The following is a 14,411-nucleotide window of genomic DNA, read 5'->3' on the forward strand; positions in this document are numbered from 1 at the left end:
TACCCTGAACTGAGTTACTTGCTAACTCTGTAGTTAACAGCTAGGCATTTTGTCTTCAGCTTTCATTGTTACTGACGGTTAGAAACATAATGCACCTGTTTTAGAAATGAAATTATATTCTAAAACCTGAAGCTCCAGTAAATTATTACTCCTTTAAGTACTGGGAACATTCAATTAATTAATATGTTTGCACATATATTGCATTAGAGTACTGTTGTAAAAATCTTTTCAAACTCACTTCAAACCCTGGTAACTTCATAATTTTCATCCTATAATAACAGCAAGTGCAGGATGCCAATTCTAAAATATTTTGAAATATATAGAACAAGATAAGTTATTTTAGATGGTTTCTACAACATCCATGAACAAAAGTGATCACTTGTCACAATAATCTAGCTACAATTTACCTCTAGCACTACAATCAAGCAGACTTGTTATTGAAATACTTCCTCATGATATGGTAGAATATCAGTTTAGTAAATAAGTCACAATCTAAGAATTGAGAAAGCAATTAAGAAATCATTATAAAGCGATGATAATTTTGTCTTGGGAAGAGTTATAGCAAAGCACAGATGCTGATACACTGTGACAAAACCACACTGTGCTGCATTTTCTTCCACAGGCTGAAGTGGAACGCAGGGTGGCTATGGCCCAGGGGATGAGGTAGAGGTGATCTCAACAGCAATCAAATCCCATTGTCTTCTCCCATATAAAAGTAGTATTTTTAATGGTTCACCATGAAAGATTTAAAAAAAAAAATCATCTATCAATATCTTAATTACAAAAGATAGCCTCCCTTTCAGTGCTAATATCTGCCTCATGCATTCTATATCCTGAATAGAGTTAGATAAAAAACCCGAAAAGGTGTCATTGAACACTCAAATCTCAAACACACTCAAGCTGGTCTCAACTGAAATTAGACTAAGAATCACATTTTCTTTTGTTACCATAAATATTTTTGTCTTTACCTGCAGGAGAAAGCAGTGAACACTGAAGTACTGAACTTCATTCTTAGTCTTCAGCCCATCAAAAACACAGCCACATCAAAATCTGGACGAAGGGATCGAGTGCACCCTCAGTAAGTTTGCAGATGACACCAAGTTGTGTGGGAGTGTTGATCTGCTTGAGGGTAGGAAGGCTCTACAGAGGGACCTGGACAGGCTGGATCAATGGGCTGGGGCCAACTGTATGAGGTTCAACAAGGCTAAGTGCAAGGTCCTGCACTTGGGCCACAACAACCCCATGCAACGCTACAGGCTTGGGGAAGAGTGGCTGGAAAGCTGCCCCACAGAAAAGGACCTGGGAGTGTTGGTCGACAGCCACCTGAATATGAGCCAGCAGTGTGCCCAGGTGGCCAAGAAAGCCAACAGCATCCTGGCTTGTATCAGAAATAGCGTGGCCAGCAGGACTAGGGAAGTGATCGTGCCCCTGTACTCAGCACTGGTGAGGCGGCACCTGGAATACTATGTTCAGTTTTGGGCCCCTCACTACAAGACAGACATTGAGGTGCTGGAGCGTGTCCAGAGAAGGGCAACAAAGCTGGTGAAGGGTCTGGAGAACAAGTCTGATGAGGAGCAGCTGAGGGAACTGGGGTTGTTTAGCCTGGAGAAAAGGAGGCTGAGGGGAGACCTTGTTGCTCTCTACAACTACCTGAAAGGAGGTTGTAGTGAGCTGGGTGTGGGTCTCTTCTCCCAAGTAACAAGTGATAGGATGAGAGGAAATGGCCTCAAGTTGTGCCAGGGGAGGTTTAGACTGGATATTAGGAAATTTTACTTCACTGAAAGGGTGGTGAAGCACTGGGACAGGCTGCCCAGGGAAGTGGTTGAGTCACCATCCCTGAAGGTATTTAAAAGACTTTTGGATGAGGTGCTTAGGGACATGGTTTAGTGGTGGTCTTGCTAGTGTTAGGTTTACAGTTGGACTCAATGATCTTAAAGGTCTTTTCCAACCTATACAATTCGTGATTCTGTAATACTGAGCATCTGCCTTCTCTGAAATGTTAAGACAGCAGTTTCAGAAGTAGGATAATCCATAGCTGAACAGATCTTTGTCTCTTTCAAAAAGGACCTCAAATGAAAAACTAAAATCTAGCAACAAGGGGTATCCATTGTTATAGACAGGTGGTATAGTAACAGTCTGCTCTTAGTAAAACAGCAGCATTGCAGACACAAGCTCTACGAAGGCAGGTTAAGCAGCAGGAGCTGCCTGCCATTCTTTTGTTCCACTTGTCAGATGGGTAAGTACAAGAGAGTCTTCATTGACTTGTAAAGACTCCCAGCCATTATGATTAATGACCCACAGATTTATTAGGAGTGTTAGAAAAATCAGACAATAAAAAGTTGAATAGTTTTTACGCTCTTCACATAACAATACACAACTTTTAATATGTACACAGTCTCCTTCTTGCAAAAGGGAACTGAACCATACTGTAAATACCTACCTATCAAAGAAACAAAGCATTTTAAAAGTTTTCACCAATAAAGTTTTTAAATTTAAGAAATCCCACATTACAAAGACTCTCAGCTTTACTGCTCACTACTCAAATTGAGCCAGCAGTTACCGATTCCCCCCCGGCCGCAGTCCCTCCTAGTAGGAAAGGACACTCGATTTAGGTGCAGTTAAATTATGGGCATTGGACATGAAACACATCTACAGCTCATCTTCTTACCATAAGGAGGAAGACTGACAGCGTAAAAGATGAATACAAAAATCAATTAAAAATATAAAACTGTTTTCTATTCATTCCAAAAGTCTTAGTGTAATTCCAGGTAAGAATTCAGCTATAGTTTTACTTGTGGTACTGTACTTTATTTAAAGTATCAGTTTTTCTTATCATTCATACTTAGATAGTAAGAAAAAATACTTTTAACTAAAATTTTATTAAAGAATCCATCTGTAGGTTGCTCATTCAGTTGACTAGAAATTTCTGCACACTGACTAACTGATTTCAAGCTTCATGAAGAGAGCATGCTCACAGTTACTGAATGACAAAATTTTGGCAGAAAAGAGGTGGTAATTTTCATGAAAATGTCTATTGGTATATAAAACTTAAATGAAAGCTAAATAATGATGTGACCAAAATAAACCACATCTTTAAACTACTTTAAGAACTATTTTTAATAAGTTTTAGATCCATTCCCCAAATAATTAAAAATGTTTAAAAAAAAAAGCCCAAAAGTACATAAAATATTTCCTATTTGAGAAAGATTCTTCACAATTTTTTCCTGACAAACACCTACATGCTACTGCACATTCACAGGCATGTTCAGTAAAAAGCATATTTGAGAGCAAAGTTACAGATATAAGACTTTATGAGCAGACTCTCTCCAATACAGTTCTAAAATGTTAATGCTTTTTCATTCAAGTCAAAAGTACTTTTTATTAAATACAAAGAATTAATACTCTCAGTTCAAAAGTCTTGTGTATAAAAACTGCACATCTATGATATTTCACATCTATTTTTTCCTTGTTCTTTCAGGGAGGAGAACTATAAGAGATCCCCCAAATTTTCTTCACTCAAACTTATCTTCCATCTTCATGGCATTCAAGAAGCAGAATAGCAAAACTCTTATCACAGAAATAAATAATAAAAAAAATCTAAGTCACAAGGTCATTAGAAAAGAAAAAGGGAAATTATAAGAATAAGTAGACTTGTAGTAGACAAATACTGGCTGGAGATAAGGGAACACCAAGAAAACATACAATTTCAAAATGCTACTCCTTCCATCAAGGGTGCTTACAAGATCAGAGGAAGCACTAAGATGATCTGATAAAAAGGGTTAGAAGGTAAGATAATCTGTTGCCCAATAACATTTTCTTTACTTGCTTTCAGGAAGACATTTCAGGAAAACAGCCTCATTTTCTTCCAGAACTATTCATTCACATCTTAATGTCTCTCCCTCCCCACCATGCCACCCCCAAATAAACTGGCATTTCACAGGGACTACAGGTATTTTATCCCTTAAGCTTCAGGTTATTTCACCCTAAGCATGAGTCTGTTCGTAGCATAACCTGTGGAATTAATTGTTCTTATTTGTGAAAAATGAAGTTTTGATTATAGGAAATAATGGCTCTGCTTAAAAAATTTGGAAAGAAAGGGAGTACTGTTCCCTTTTCACCAGTTGCTTCTGAAACCATTTTTTTAGTAGTCACTTGCTATTAATACACATGTATGCATGTATACATGAGGAGAACAAGTGAAAAGACTATTTAATAGAATTAAATGCAAAATAAGCAGTCCATACTCAGGTATAAATCTATCAGCCAAATTACAAGAAGTTTTGTGTGAATAAACAAAAACAGCTAAGGAAAAGACTACTTCATCATGATTTAGAAAGCCTACAAATGTGGATTTTTAGAAGCTTAGAAGCCAGAAGGCTCCAGACAACTGAACTGCTAGTACAGTGAGTAATTACTTATCACAGAAGCCTCCTATCTGCTCACAATTACTATACTTCGAATTTATTCCAGCAATAACAGCTATTTTTATACCTCCTACAATGGACTCTTCTGCCACTTGCACAATGAAGTTACACTTCCTTCAATTTACTCTCTCTGACAAAAGTACAACAACTGCCCATAAAGCAACACTATCTATATGGATAGATCTGGCATAAGATTTTTACTATCTCCTGTTCTATGTAGGAAAGATTAGCTGCTTCCTGAATTTATCACTTGGTCCATCAACCTCCCACCAGCAGGCTTTCTAATTGTTCGTGTGACAAAATTTCTTAAATCTACACTTAACAGTAAACGTGTATGTCACAAAAAAAAAAAATCAGTAAAACCAATTGCCTCAGATTACATGAGGACAGAAATTAGATAATTCTGCAACTTTTTTTCTAAAAGAATCTTAGGCTGCATAACTTCCTGGGCTTCAGGGCCCAACTCCTGCAAAGGTGGGAAAAGGGAGAGTGCTGCAGAAAGACAAGGAATCAGCAATTTTTTTTTACTTCTCTCTAAGAAGATAGGAGCATGAATATTACTTTCTTCATGGTGAGTCCTTCCCACAAAACTTATTAAAATGAGTCTCAAGTGGGGTGCCTAAGAAAGTCAGACAAGACTTAAAAAGGAGCTTACAGGGTTCTATGCCTGCTGGGGGAAGCTTTCACTTTGGAATAAAAGCAGGTTACCTCGAAAACAGAGGAGGTATATAACAAGATTCTTCATAAATACTGAAGATGGCTAGTAACTCATCAGCTTTATCTACTTGTTCTCATCTCAAAGGTCTCCCCATCTTCACACAAAGAATCAGAGATCATTCTCCCTTACAGGACTTCAATAAGGCAACAGAGAAAGCAATGAAGTTGTTACAACCAACAAGAAGGGTTACAAAGATTGAATGATATCCGAAGTAAAGCAGACTAACTTTGACTTGTCTACATTCTTACATTAAACACAGTCCCCCAATCTTATTCAGTAAAGAAAAAGGTAAAACAAAGTCACATTTGCTAAGACATTTTCTCCGAGAAATATTCCCATAAGGGTTTCTACCTCTGAGAAGCATTGCTTATTTTCTGCAGCCTGAACTAGTAATTACAGCTTTATTCTTACCTCCACTACACAGCTCCTTTGGAATTTTAGGTAGTTACACCTTGGTTTTCACAGCTGGGTACCGTCCCTAACTTGTGGGTTGCCATGTCTCATTAGTTAAGCAATTAAGATCTCTGCTTTCCACTTAGTTATTTCACAATGCTTGTCTAGTGTACACTGACAATTTACAACTAGTTACAAAAAAACAGACATTATACCCTGATGACTTTCTCCAATTAGCAAGCATATGAGACTCAACATTTTGACTAGACATTCTACAACTTTTCCATCTCTGAACAGGAAAGAACTCTTGCAAAGAGGTATCTCTAAAGACTCCTGATTGCAGAGCATTCATACCACTGCATTGAAAAAAGTGCTGTATGAATTGAAAGTATTGGAAAGTGTGTTTCCCTAGAGAGTCTTATAAGAAGAGCACAAAATTTTGAAAGCTACCTAACTAGAGAAACACTATCCAGTCTGTGCATCAATGAACACATGATCTTGATTTTTTGAAAGTAGTATTAAAAAGTTTTAAAATTCATCATAACACATACAATTCAATGCAACAAAATGAAAGTCATATGGGCATGTTCATTTTGTACTCCTCAACTTCGAGATGGCTTTTCAGCTTAAATAAATAGTATTTTATTGTAGTTTAAGGATAACTAAAATCACCATTACAAAATCCAAGCTGCCTTTGATAGAAAAAAAAATGAGCGTGCACGTGGAAAACAACTATTAGTAGTGCATTTTATACAATAAACTTCTAGATTAGTAACAAATGGAAAAAGTAACTAACTACATGACCTATGAAAAACTATCCTAGGAATTAAAGAAATATTTTCAAGGAAAAGGTGTCGTAAGTTTTTTTTCCTAGGGTGTAACTGATTTAGGGAAGATTTGTACTCACTTTCTTAATTTAAGAAGCTTCACATCTTGCTAACTGACTATATATAGTTTTGTGAAAGGCACAAAAATATGTGAGAAGTTTTAGGTATTGCTCACCTATAAAAGCAAAAGAGGAGGACTCATAAGAGGGGACCATCATAAGAGTATTTCTGGATGTAAAAGCACCAAGGGGAGCAAAACGAGAAATTCAAATCTTAAACTGCATCTAAACTTTTTTAAAAGTATTTAAGAGGCTTAAAACTAATAAGCAGCAATATATGCTGTATCAATGGAAGTGAAGTAAAGTACGACTGAGACTGAAGCTATTTAAGTATCATAGCAACTTTAAATAAAAATACGTGATTAGTAGATTAGCAGTTTGGTCATTTATAGTGTTTATTCAAAGAGAACACACTGGGAATACTCTAAGACTGCTTTGTTTAAGGTATACCCATTGTACACAAATTCTGTGATATTTAAGACTTATTAAATTTATATATTTAAGACTTATTAAATTTATATATTTAAGACTTATTATTAAAGTCTTAGGATTTCATAGACACAGTTTAAAGAGTAGAACAAAAAACTCTTAAAACTCTTACAATACTAGAAAAAATTATATATTAATCCACTGACTCATGGAGCTTTTTTCCTGCTTTAAGTAACTAGGGACACTTTATTAAATAGATTTATACCCCTAAATCAGAAAACTTCTGTGAAAAATTTATCCTGGATTACATCACAGTAAAATGCATGACACTGCTTTTTACCTCCAGATCCTAGCTGCTTGTAGAATCTGTATTCCAAATGTAGCTGTGGTGCTCTCGACTTCATTGGCTCCTGATTTAAAAACAAAAACAACATTTAAAACAAAGCCTCTCTGCCAAAGCCTAAAAACTAATACACTAACCTACTACCAGCCAAATTAACCCTACTGCTTCCAAGCCACATGGAAAGTTTGAATGTTTCTTCCAAAATGACTAGTAATTAAGAAATTAAGAAATTAAGAAATCTAAACCTCAGTCAGGTAAGACTAGAGCATATAGGGATATTTTCATCTTGTATTGCTCCCCGGCACTGGGGTCCAACACACAAACCCAATCACAGACCCACAATGGAATAGCTAAAAAATAATTTGTTTCTCCAAAGCATGTGGGTGGTATGTCTTGCAGCTCTCAAAAGGTGGCACTGATATGCAACTTAACAGATCCAAAAGACTGTTATACACACCTGCTATACATCTATCATGTATCTTTATTAAAAAAAAAGTTTTATCCTAGGATCTTGACAAAGAAATACCAAATCCTTCCACCAAACAGTAACAGCTTAGCAGAATTTAAGTAGCACCATTCTAAACTATAAATTTGAAACAAAAAAAAAAGGCACCAGAATAGCTTTGTAGTTTAAATCTTTCTTTTCCCAACATAACTTACGTAAGTTAATGAAAACTTAGTTCTGTATTCTACATACTAATGTGGCAAGGTCTCAAAGTGACATAAGATCAAGCACAGGAACACACAAGCAGCCTAAATGAAACCCTTAACTTTTTCGGTATTTCGCTTCACAAATTAAACGTACTTTATCATAAGATTCTTAAAGTAATGTCCTAGAGCATCTTTTAGAAGTTATGCCCAGTTTCTTGCGATCTGTAACATCTTCCAATGCATCAGTGATAATTTGGACATTAACTGTGCATTATTCCTACACAGACTGCTCCTACTAGCATTGCAGCATGGAATTAGTAGCATGGTTAACACATCTATCAGCAAGAACTGATACTGCTGGATGTTGGTTTTCAGGAAAAGTTTGGGCAAGGTGCTCATCTCTTCCCTCACACCATCTTCTCCAGAAGCTAACAGTTTATTAACTTGTGTTGTTTCCCAGTGGCACATCCAGGCCATAGAAACCATGAGACAATGTGCAATCATGAGAAACTTAGTCTTCTTCCTCAACCCATCTCCCTCCAACACTCAGATGTTTCAAATTGCTGCTACTGCTACAGCCAAAGCCCCTGTCAATGTACATTTATGCATTTGATTTTGCCAGGATGCCAAAGGTTGAGGACCAGAAGTAAAAGGGGGCCAATGTTAACAGTTTCTACAAAAAAAGAAAATACAATTTAATATATGCTTTTTATGCTCCAGAGCATTCATCCTAGGTGAACATTGGAATTCTTTGCAAAAAGAAGTGAGCAAGAACTTTCTAAAACAAAAAGGTGTTGATCCTTCACAAACTGAATCACTAAGCAAGACTAACTGAGCCACTGAAAGGTCCTACTTACAGTTTAGGAGGAGAACACATGAAATTTATTGTCAAATATTAGAAGAGATATCCCTTAACAAAACACTTTACTATAAATGTGGGCCTAAGCAAATCAGTGCAACTATCAACCTTTGGTACTCAGCTTTCAGAGGCATAAGTAAATCCACTATGAAGCACGTTACTGAAACATTTTAACCTTTTACAAAACCACACAAATTTAGCTACCAGTTTGCCTGCAGTAGTATTACACAAGTCTGCTAGTTACAAAATATACTACTCTCTACATAGTCTCTAATTAAAACTTGTAATTCTGCCTAAGAGGAAAACATTTTAGTCCATAAAATTCTGCATGTTTGCTGACTATACTAAGACAAGACACTGGCTTATTGGCAGTTTGATTTTGTTCAGTCATACAGTTTTGTCTTAACTGATAGTGTATTAAGAACTTAATCACCACTCAGTGTTATAAGGTGCTCCCACAATAAGTTTGAAAAATAGCTTGTATGTATTAAATTTACATAAATAGACAAAAAAAATTATCCTACGGAAAAGAAACAGCTTCCAGTTTTTGACATACACATCTACACTTTTTCAAATGACTGCTACTTGTTCCAGTCATCAGCAGGAAACCAGTCTGATAAGCCTCCAGAAGGCCGATGTTCTCAAACACTCAAACAAGTCTATTTGACAACTGCACACCAGCCACCAGCCAAAGACTGAAGTTAAACCCTGTTTAGCAGAGACACAATTAAATACTTTTACTCCCTCCAGTAATGGTGAAAAAAATGTGGTAATATGTACTTGTAGTCCATTTATTGGCTGACAGTCTTCTGGAATTGCCTTATTTTTGTAAGGAGGCTTAGGTATCTTCCTGACTGTCCAGCAACTCCAAACATACAAAGGAAATACAATCTTTTATTCAACAAAACTCATGAGAGGACAAGCACAATAAGCTCTTCACATAAAATTTGTTTTGTTCCTACACATCCCACTTTGTAGTATGCAGTGAACTACTGATAAATGAGAAAAGATAGATATGGATAAATCAAGACAAAGGTATGTTAAATGTAATTTTCCACCATAACATAAGAGTGAAGAATACACCACTGTAACTACATTTTTATGAATAAGTCTAAAAAGCATATTCGAGAATAAAAAAAAGGTAAATCATGGTTCTTTCTGTTTTCATTAGTATTTCAGTACATTTCAGCATCTAAAAATAAGCTTGGGAACACATAACTGTTTAAACATCATGTTAATCCCAGAGGACTTTGAAGCCAACTTCTCTTACCAAAATAAATTAGTGTATTTTGTTTATTTAAAAAAAGATCAGGTCTTCACTGAAGTATCCTGAAAGAACTGTTCCAGGATTTCTGCAGTGTTCTGTAAACAACCTTCACTACACTGCTTTGACATTCAAGTCTTAATTATTTCAAAGCTTCTATATTAAAACATAGATAGCTTCTTTTCCCTGCAAGAGAGCATTTCTCTCCCTCAATGAGGGACAAGGGGTCTTGCTGCCAAAGAATTAATGTGCAGTTTATTAAGCACCAGTTACCTGAGAAGCAGAAACAGCTCCTTAGTTCCTCAGAAAGATTCTGAGCCAAGATTTTTTTCCCTCCTTTTTTCTTTTGTGCTTATACTCTCAAACAAAAGGATAAAGACACCTGAAATGTGAAATCTGTTTGAAGTTCATAATTGGGGGGGGGGGTTCAATTATTTTTGTGCCAAATACATGGAATAAACTACTATACAATTTTCAAAATACACCACTTCCCTTCTAATGTGCTTTGAGAAAACAGACAGTTTAGCTTACTCTAACCATAACAGTAGAAATTTTCAAGAACTCTCATGTTAATCCAAAGCATAATATAAACATTCAGCTATTACCTACTTTTATTGTTTCCATAATCCAGTGAGAACCCCTACTCAGTACATCTTCTGTCTCTGCTTCATATTTTCTTAAGCAACAGCAAATAAAAGCTATTTTCAGTAAAGAATTCTTTAAGAGGTAGGGCTCTTGTTACAGGAAAAGATCAGTCTATTAAACAGAGTTGCACTTGACTTGGATTTACTACAGCCTTCTAGAATGATACCATTTCAGAACCTTTCTAGACTGCAGTAATTCTTTGAAAACAAAAAAGGAGGAAGAAAACATTCCAGTCTTGGAACCAACCACAGTCTTCTTTCCACACACAACCCACCTACAATTTTAAAGATTAAAATCTTAACAGTTGAATGATTAATGAATCAATGAATTAAAGATTACAGATTAAAAAGCAGCAGTGACTACCTCATAACTTGTTATCTTTCACATAAAGACAGAATGAAAAATTGACTTATTTCTGGAAGTAGCTCAAGCAGAAATTCCCTTAGTTGGTATTTGGTTAGGGGTTAAGCATCCTGCAGAGGAGGTAAGTTTGGGCAATGGAGAAATTTGTCAAAGGGAAAGGGAAGAAGAACGAGGGAGAGGGAAGAAGAACGAGGGAGAGGGAAGAAGAACGAAGGAGAGGGAAGAAGAACGAAGGAGAGGGAAGAAGAACGAAGGAGAGGGAAGAAGAACGAAGGAGAGGGAAGAAGAACGAAGGAGAGGGAAGAAGAACGAAGGAGAGGGAAGAAGAACGAGGGAGAGGGAAGAAGAACGAGGGAGAGGGAAGAAGAACGAGGGAGAGGGAAGAAGAACGAGGGAGAGGGAAGAAGAACGAGGGAGAGGGAAGAAGAACGAAGGAGAGGGAAGAACTGAATAGGGAATAGGAGATTTAAGCGAAGTAGACAGTCATGTAATAAAAGTAGTAAATCTAACAATAAATGAAGAGGTGAGCAGGAAAGGTACAGTTCCTCTATACCAAATGGTTATTGCTGAAGAACTACCTGATCACAAGATACCAATGTGTATATTAACAGACCAGCAGTAACATACAAACACCACTAGACAGTGCACAACTGATAAAGCTCAGTTCTTAAGAGTCTCATTCTAGTTCTTAAAAAAGTCCATTCTACCTTTCAACCTTCAGTATCTGCCCAACCAGAACAGGCCATAATGAAAGAAGCCAGATTAAGAGTAAGATCCTGGAACTGTAGCTGTTCTACCAAAATAAATATGCATTTACATATAAACTTTATACATTAAAATGCATACATTGTATGACCCTCAGGCCTCATACAGAAAAATTCAATTTTCAAACTATTTCGTTACACAAGTCCTGAAGTTGCCATAAGCATCATAAACAGGAACATACTTGTATGATTTTGTCCACAAGGGACATATTAATTCAACACAATAAAAAGTTTAAGTCAAAACAGTAGTTATAAAATCCATTTACTTTTAGCATCAGAAGCACTCCTGCAAACTGCTGTATAAATGCAGCCATTATAACTCATGCTCTCAAGAGAAACCCACACAATCCTGCTGCACTAGAGGATACGGTTACCATTTATACACAAAACATCTGGCATAGGAAATGTCTTGCTGCTCACAAGAAAACAGTACGTCAGCAATGGAATGCTACCGTGAGGAATATAAATATGATTTTAGAATACTGCAGGAGAGATTATTACCACAACTGCACCTGCCAAGGGTTACTGCTCAAACTAGAATACATACATAATTCAAGTAATCCCATTCAGGACGGCCAAACTTGAACTACAACAGGTGCAAAACAGATAGGAAATTAAGAATGCCTCATTTAGGATAACAAAACAAAGACTGAGCATAGGCCTAATGACTGCTCTCAAAACGCAAAGGGAGTAAGTGCCAGAGACAGGGAGAAACTGTTAGGTTTACATTTTAAAAGGGAAAGGATGGTGTATCATGAGCAAGTACAGCCTACCTAACTGTTAGAATAAATTCCTGGCACTGTCTCCAATATGAGAACAGCAGCAGCAAAAAAGCAAAATTCAACTAAATCCTACAGTTTGATGCAGGTGCTTTTAACAGACTGAACCTTGTGACCCAAATCCCTTCCAATTTGGAAACAAATTCAAAAGAGCTGAAAGATATAAAAAAAAAAAAAAAAACTGAGAACCATATTAAAAGAACCCACTAGTTCTACCTGCTAATAAACATGTTTTTACCTTACAATGATGATGCAAGCTCCAGTATTGATTTTCACTGTGATTCCTTCCATCTGTTGTTTATTGCAGACACTATAGTTTTTCATACCACTAACGTAAGAGGGCAACTCGAAAAGTTAACTACCTATTCAGAGTTCTTTAAGCACCAGTAGTAAATTACAGACATACTTTACTACACTGGTTCTTTAGTGACTTCAAGTTATCCAACAATGACACTTCAAGCTTTTTGCACAGCTGTAAATGAACAGCTGTAAGATTGAGTAATTTGGAAACAAAATAAAAAGTTGCCACCGAACAGTATCTTTGAAAGTGAAAATGGGCTGAAAGAGTAGCTGCGTTTATAAATTTACATATGATAAAAATGGTTTTACAAAACACACTGATCAGATTAAAAAGTTCTCATGCTCTACATCATCAAGTAATTAGCGCTTAAAAAAAATCACTATCTTGCAAACTATTTCCAAATGTCGTTTACAGTAAACAAACTTTAATTACAGGAATTCTCAGACCATTTTCAAGTTTTACCAGACATACAGAATAAGTTCAAGATATTTTAAAACAAAATGAATTTAAAGCTGGTATAACGCATACATGATAACCCTCAAAACTACATCCAATGTTGCTCCTTCAAACCACAACTTGGATGTTTTTAAATCTGTAACTACTTCTGAAGTAAGTATTTTTCCAAGCAAGAATAGCCACACAAATATTTTTCAGGAGTTTATTATATACATATGTAATGCCTTTTAGATTCCCCATCTAAAGCCATGTATTTCTTTTTCCACCGTTTACCTCTCACTTTATGGAACCAGAAATCCACCACACTATGTCCTACTGCAGCAACAAGAAATTAATGGGAGTCCTAAAATTCCTTCAATGACAAAAAGTAAACAACTGAATTTCATCTTGAAACACTTTGGTTACAAAAACAGTGATTTACCAAGAGGTTAAAAGTGTCCAGAAGCAAAACATGAAATAAACTGAGTAGTTCTGATGAAAGATTCAGAAAAAGCAGAATAATGTCATATTAACAAAATATCCAAATTTACCATGTTTCTAAGTGAAGGAAACATTTTACACATCACTGCAAATAAAACATGTCTACCAAAACAGATGTACCACTACCAATGATTACAGATCAAAAGCAGTTTGGGGCAGGAATAAGAGTGTTAAACTACAAGCAGTCTCCAGAATTTTCAGAGCTTCTCTGTAGTCACCTGATGTCAGATTCACATTAAATGTGGTGTTCCTCTACTTGTTGCATAAAAAAGGAATCTACTAGGAAGACTGCTAAGTGCATCCTTGAAGCAGCAGTCAATCATCATTGACTTCACAAACACATTTAGCTCTGAGAATAGTGACAACAATTAACACTGGTTTTATTCAATATGGCCAAAGCATATAATTATGTCTATCACTAACTACTTTTATCTAGTCAGTTGAAAACATGCAAGACTTAAGGATTTCAATTAAGGAAATCAAACCATTATATATGAAAGGAAAATTCTGATTAGTTTCTCATCCCAAATCCTTAAAAAAAAAATTAACTTACCAGCTTAATTGCCATATATTCATTTGTGTATAAATTTTTTCCTTGAAAAAAGAACAAAAACAAAAGTGTGAGACATTGGCCTTCCTGTTCAACTAAAATGCCA

General features: G+C 36.1%; 1 protein-coding gene across 5 annotated transcripts in view; it reads right to left on the minus strand.

Moving 5' to 3' along the window:
- Nucleotides 1–14,411, minus strand: part of CSNK1G3 (casein kinase 1 gamma 3) — a 120,309-nt gene that overhangs the window by 79,320 nt on the left and 26,578 nt on the right. For 4 of the 5 annotated variants that reach the window (XM_075526318.1, XM_075526322.1, XM_075526319.1 and 1 more), the window contains 2 exons: nucleotides 14,309–14,349; nucleotides 7,191–7,260 (listed from right to left, as the gene is read on the minus strand). In XM_075526318.1, the coding sequence (XP_075382433.1) occupies nucleotides 7,191–7,260; nucleotides 14,309–14,349 (111 nt within the window). Of the gene's footprint in view, nucleotides 1–7,190; nucleotides 7,261–10,576; nucleotides 10,644–14,308; nucleotides 14,350–14,411 lie in introns of all 5 variants that reach the window. The other variant, XM_075526321.1, reaches the window with a different exon arrangement.

The sequence above is a fragment of the Mycteria americana genome, chromosome Z (genome assembly GCF_035582795.1).
Source record: "Mycteria americana isolate JAX WOST 10 ecotype Jacksonville Zoo and Gardens chromosome Z, USCA_MyAme_1.0, whole genome shotgun sequence".
Classification (NCBI taxonomy): Eukaryota; Metazoa; Chordata; class Aves; order Ciconiiformes; family Ciconiidae; genus Mycteria; species Mycteria americana.